This window comes from Nanorana parkeri, unplaced genomic scaffold, assembly GCF_000935625.1.
Source record: "Nanorana parkeri isolate BGI_ZX_2015 unplaced genomic scaffold, ASM93562v1 scaffold544, whole genome shotgun sequence".
NCBI lineage: Eukaryota > Metazoa > Chordata > Amphibia > Anura > Dicroglossidae > Nanorana > Nanorana parkeri.
This window is the reverse complement of record NW_017306812.1, coordinates 1,045,594-1,051,404: the sequence shown is the minus strand read 5'-3', so window position 1 is coordinate 1,051,404 and position 5,811 is coordinate 1,045,594. Positions and strand designations below refer to the sequence as shown.

Below are 5,811 nucleotides of genomic sequence, written 5' to 3'. Positions count from 1 at the left end.
AAAAATCGGGGTTTCAGGGGGAGGAGGACTAGGGTGTGAAGGGATTGGAATAGAAGTAGTATAACCGTCCTATCTGTTGCCAGGCAGAATTACAAATCTTTGATTTGTAACATAAGAAAGTTTAAACAGTGAATTTAGCCGTTTCCCTGGAGTTTACATTTAATGGAAATTTGTGGAGGACACAATGGATGTCAGGGTATGTCTACAAGTCAACAGATGTGTCAATTGATGTGTGAACCTATGCTTACATCAGATGTGTCCTGCATAAAAATCCATTCATCGTAAACACAGATCTGCTGAGAACCAATTACCGCTGTCACAGTCGGAGGACTCTCAGCCCTTAACACCTGTGTAAGTGGACTCTGTGCAGCCATAGTCTCACATGCACACCCTCTGTCCATGGCTTTGCTCTGTCCATGGCTTTGCTCTGTCTGGAATAGTTGGCTGGTCTCAATATTTCCTCGCTCCTGGAGACTTGTTGAACAGACTGACTTTCACCCCGCGGGAAGCGGTGGAAATCGTTGGGGATTCTTCCTGCACTTTACTGAGCGTGGTTTTCTTGATGGCGGCTGCTGGGATCTTCTCCTGGTCTGCGATATACTGGAGCTCTCTAGAAGGCCAAAGAAAATTTGGTCAACATACTGTACTTTTGACATGCAAATAAAGTTTAAAAAAAAAATGGGTTTCAACACTTCCTCATCTAAAACTAAAAGTAAAGCTGTTTGGGTGAAAGTTTTCCAAGTGCATCAAGACTCTAAAAGCAGGTGCCAAGAGGTGCCTGCACTAACCGTATCACCTTCGGGCAAGTACTCAATTTCCTGGTGGAAGCTAAACACCCGAGTGGTATACTAGAGCAGACATCTCAGCTCAGTTCTCTGAGGTTTGCATACTGAGCACTTCAGCTTTGACGGGTGCTCAGTATGGCATCTCAGTGAATACTGGATGCTCATTGACCACTGAGCTTTTATACGGGGCTCAGGACGGCACCTAGAAACCATCGCAATGAATACCAAGTGATCATTGACCATTATGAAGTTTTTAGGATGGCACATAGAGACTCTTCAATGAATACTGAAAGCTAATTGACCATTGATCTACTAAGGGGGAGGGGGTGCCATCTGCACCTGGAATCACCTTAAATATTGAGCTATTATGGGGGGCTCAGTATGAGACCTAGAGGAACTTTAGTGTAGACTGAACGCTCATTGACCATTGAACTATTATGGGGTGCTTAGGATGGCACCTAGAGACACCTCAATGAATAACAAGCACTCAACAACCACTAAGCTGTTATGGGGGCCTCAGGATGAAATGGGGAAGGGGGGGGAAGCTGTTTTGGGGGCCTCAGGATTGAAGGGGGAAGGGGGGGGGGGGTCGATCTCTCTGTGTGCCTGGTTTTATGTTCCTCAACACCATCCTCATCTAATGCAAACAATAAATAAGAGTAACTTAAAAAATAAAACCTTCCCAGTCAACGGATTCTTTCTCCATGAATGATGAGACCGTGGACTTTCTTTACAATTCAAAGTGCATATGATTTTTTTCGGATGGAGCTACGATTAAGTAATTAATTGTTGCCCGCAGTAACCAATTAAAGCTTTGCCATTATCCTTTCCTAATTTTCTTGGCATACTATAGGCAACACTCACCTCTGTGTCTTTGTTAAAAGAAGGCTTTACTGTGCAATGCACCGATCAAGTTGGAGGGCTTTTTGATTCTTTTAGTCCCTTCTCACCATAACCTGTACAGTTAGTTACACTGTCTGGTCCTAAGCCCTGCTCCATAGAAGCCATGGATTATTCCATACACTGCACTGATGATGGCCAAAGAAGCTAAAACGTATGCAGTTTGGAATAGATGATTCTATCATAGTAAGTTATATTTGCCCTTTCTGGTTCCGGATGTGCATCTGGCTGATGGAAAATAAAGGAATGATCTGCATGGCCCTACTCACGGTCCTGAAACTGGTAATAATTCTCTTTTAAATGGGATTTGTGATGGAATGAGAAATGCGAGTATCTTCCATTCTAAGAAGGCTTTACTGTAGTATGCACTGATTCGGTTGGAGAGCTTTCCGATTCCTTTAGTCCCTTCTAACAATAACCTGGATTGTTATACGGTCTTGTTAAAATAATAAAAACAGCAGTCACACTGTAATACAAGAATTGACCACTTGGTGGCAGTACAGTCATTTATAAATGTAACTATATGGTTTAGTGACAGACCTGGTCCTGATGCAGGATGCTTCCACAGCATTGATCAGCAGGGAACGGAAGCCTCCACTTTCCAAGAGGTGCAGAGCGTAAATGGTAGCACCCCCTGGTGAGCAAACATTATCCTTCAGTTGCCCAGGATGTTGTTCTGACTCTAGAAGCATTTTTGCTGCCCCCTGAAAGATATCAAAGTAGCGATGTTATGGCTCTCCAAGTAGGTGGGTATTTGGCTGTTGTAAAAAAATTATCAACAAAGCATGTACCAACCAGCATGGCCTGAGCGCCGAGACGCACTGCAAGCCTCCTGGGCAGACCCATCTTCACGCCTCCATCTGCCAGAGCATCCAGAGCTGTGAATGCCTGCAAGATTAAAGTGAAAGAAGAAATGTCATAAAGATGAACAAACAGCTAACTGGTTTTATTTAAAGGGTCAGTCCACCCTAAACAGGAAGATACTGGAGAGCTAAACCATCTGACAGTCTCTTTTATCCCTCAGGGACTGGTGAGACCTCTATGCTGAGTTTCCAGGTCTGTACACCTGCTATGCCCATTATGAGGGGTTCCCACCATCCCTGTGCCGAGTTCCCGGGTCTATACACCTGCTGTGCCCATTATGAGGGGTTCCCACCATCCCTGTGCTGAGTTCCCTGGTCTGTACACCTGCTGTGCCCATTATGAGGGGTTCCCACCATCCCTGTGCCGAGTTCCTCGGTCTGTACACCTGCTGTGCCCATTATGAGGGGCTCCCACCATCCCTGTGCCGAGTTCCTCGGTCTGTACACCTGCTGTGCCCATTATGAGGTGTTCCCACCGTCCCTGTGCTGTGTTGCCTGGTCTGTACACCTGCTGTGCCCATTATGAGGGGTGAGTGGGAACACCCAAAACTCCCAGGTGGACAGGAACAGTCAGAAATTATGGAAGGGAACATCCAAGACATATAACATGGAAACATTATTACCATGCACCAAAAGCAAAGTGTACAGCAACCAAACAGAAACCAGCTTCCTTCTGTTTATTACATTTAAACCAGTGAAAGAGGATATCAAATGTTGGTTAAAAAGGATACAACACTTTACTATACAAAAGGTAAAACCCTTCGAACAGAGCAGGAGGTATTCTGTGTATTTATACCACACTTCCCCAAAATGACGTGCACAATGATCAAGGCGTTTCCAGGTATTGTTACATCATTGCGACTTACAAGCCCCATGTTAAAGCCAGAGTACAACACCTTATAAGCATGTATCGACAGGAAAAAAAGACATTCTATACAGTTTACAATTAGCTCTATGTATTGTTTTTGACCTCACATATAAAATCACAGTAGCCCTGAAGGGGACTATGGGGGGTTATGAGCAATGGAGGTTCAGTGCAGGCCTCGGTTTCCCCGTTACGCTCTGCAGGTTTAGATGCGATTGGTCAATACTGGGCAAACCTTTTTGTTTCAGGCACTTGGACCCATTTTTAAAAAAAAACACCTGTCTGCACACTTACATAAGCAGGTCCACTTCCACTCAATCCGGTCACGGCATCAACGAGATCCTCCTCCACCTCCGTGCAAAACCCCACACTCTCCATCAGCTGCTCCAGAAGCTTCACATCCTCCAACTCTGCGTGGGTCCCTGTGGCATATACCGTGGCCCCTTCACGTACGATTACAGGGGTGTTGGTCATGCAGCGGAGGACTCTGGGAGCTGGGTGAAAGAGGCTCAGTTTCTGAAAGGAGGTAAGGGGAAATAACATTATCCTGGAATCTCAAAAATGCAGCAAAGGATGTGTTTACATCTGAGTATTTGCTCAGCGGCCTCAACAAATGGTTTATAAATCTTAACATATTAATTTATGCCGATTTCCCACTTTTTTTTTGGCAAATTATACTTTTTTATAACTGCAACACTAGCGAATCTTTTGGTTTATGCAAAGACCGAAATCTTTTCCAGTCCTTTGCCACTCTAAGTAGTCCAAGTCCTTGTAACAATCATCCTTGAGCCTTAACCATCTGATGATGGTCACTTCAGTGCACACCTATCTCAAACAGGAGCGCCTAAATAGACTCCAGGACATACAGCATGTGACTCATCAACAGGTAAAGTCCATGAACCCATCGCACTCAGAAACCGGCGTTTCCAAAAGCAATGAGGGTAGGTGCTGCGTTAGTCGACGGCTGGCAACCGTAGTAGATATCAAGTAGAATATGAAGAGACACCGGCACTCCAATAGTGAATCAAATACGTCTGTTTATTGACATACGAGTAGCATAGTGTGATATACTTAATGCAACATTTTGGGGTCACACAAGATCCCCTTCATCAGGCAGAACAAGTTAAAGGGAAATTATCACTTGTTCTGCCTGATGAAGGCTGTCCGGTGTGACCCCCGATTCACTATTGGAGTGCTGGTGTCTTCATATTCTACTTCATCAACAGGTAAGTCTGTTTTCTCTTGCCCTGGACTTAACTTTGTATTCCTTCTGTCTGATTGTCCATGCCCTGGATTACGCCTATGTGGTGTCTGGGCTGCATTTGTCCATATGCTTGTACATGTTTATCCTGGTCATTGCTCTGTCTACTTTTCTAGAACTTGGACTCTGTTTAGGATCGGTTTGTCAGTGCCATAGGCTGCTATAGACAACAGAAGAGTCCCACAGTGATTTCCTCTTTACAAACAAGTCAAAGCTGCTTTACCTTCTCTATCGAGCCGATAGTGACACCTGCAGCACAGGACACCACCATGTGACGATCCTCAATGTCGGAGCCAATCTCATCCAGCACAAAGGGAATGATGGGAGGTTTTACAGCCAGGAAAAGGACATCGCTATTTTTCACTGTCTCCTTGTTACTGGTGGTGAAATTTATACCCAGTTTCTGAAAATGAAAAAACAAAAAATATTTGATATGATAGTTTAACTCTGCATAGCTGGTATCAATGTCTTATCTCTGCATATCTGGTATCAATGTCTTATCTCTGCATATCTGGTATCAATGTCTTATCTCTGCATATTTAGTATTAATAGCTTATCTTTGCATATCTGGTATCAATGTCTTATCTCTCCATAGTTCAAGACAAGAGTAATTTTTAAGCAGTTTGGCAAACAGTCAAGGGTGTACGTTTAATAAACCGTGATAAAACTAGCTTTATCACGAGTTAACTTTACTCTGCAGATCTCTTTGTTTTTCTCGGCTGCACAGAGGCTGTTTAATAACCTGCGAAAAGAAAACTTATCACACGAAACAGCTGTGAAAGGCTGAGATAAGTGGTCATGGTGATCAGTAGAGAAAGCAATGTGGGGAATGTATTCTGAGCTGCACAATGCCATCCTTTGTGATAATCTACAATCCTCCTGACAGGATCATAGTTTACTCTGCCAAACCACCCGATAACAATATTACAAAGCACCTCTATAGCAAAGTGTAACAGTTATTTCTCTTTTAAAATGATGAAAATTGCTAAAAAGCAGGATTTACATGTTCCGATTTGTTCAGCATGTACCAGTACAAAAGCATGAATCAAACTACCAGAGGCGGCCGCAATGCGAGGCAGTGATGGGGTTAAACATTCTAAAGGGGCACTCTGATGGAGCCAAGCAATGTAAGTGGGC

At 43.9% G+C, this 5,811-nt stretch overlaps 1 protein-coding gene across 3 annotated transcripts in view; it reads right to left on the bottom strand.

Annotated features, from left to right (window-relative positions):
• Window positions 1-413: 413 nt before the first annotated feature.
• PYCR1 (pyrroline-5-carboxylate reductase 1) overlaps window positions 414-5,811 on the bottom strand; it is a 9,352-nt gene continuing 3,954 nt past the window's right edge. Inside the window, exons 3-7 of one of the 3 annotated variants that reach the window (XM_018561776.1) lie at window positions 4,898-5,077; window positions 3,708-3,929; window positions 2,481-2,573; window positions 2,226-2,389; window positions 414-610 (exon numbers count right to left, since the gene is read on the bottom strand). In XM_018561776.1, coding sequence (XP_018417278.1) covers window positions 451-610; window positions 2,226-2,389; window positions 2,481-2,573; window positions 3,708-3,929; window positions 4,898-5,077 — 819 coding nt within the window. In that variant the 3' untranslated portion in view covers window positions 414-450. The remainder of the gene's footprint in view (window positions 611-2,225; window positions 2,390-2,480; window positions 2,574-3,707; window positions 3,930-4,897; window positions 5,078-5,811) is intronic. The other 2 variants (XM_018561777.1, XM_018561778.1) reach the window with 2 other exon arrangements.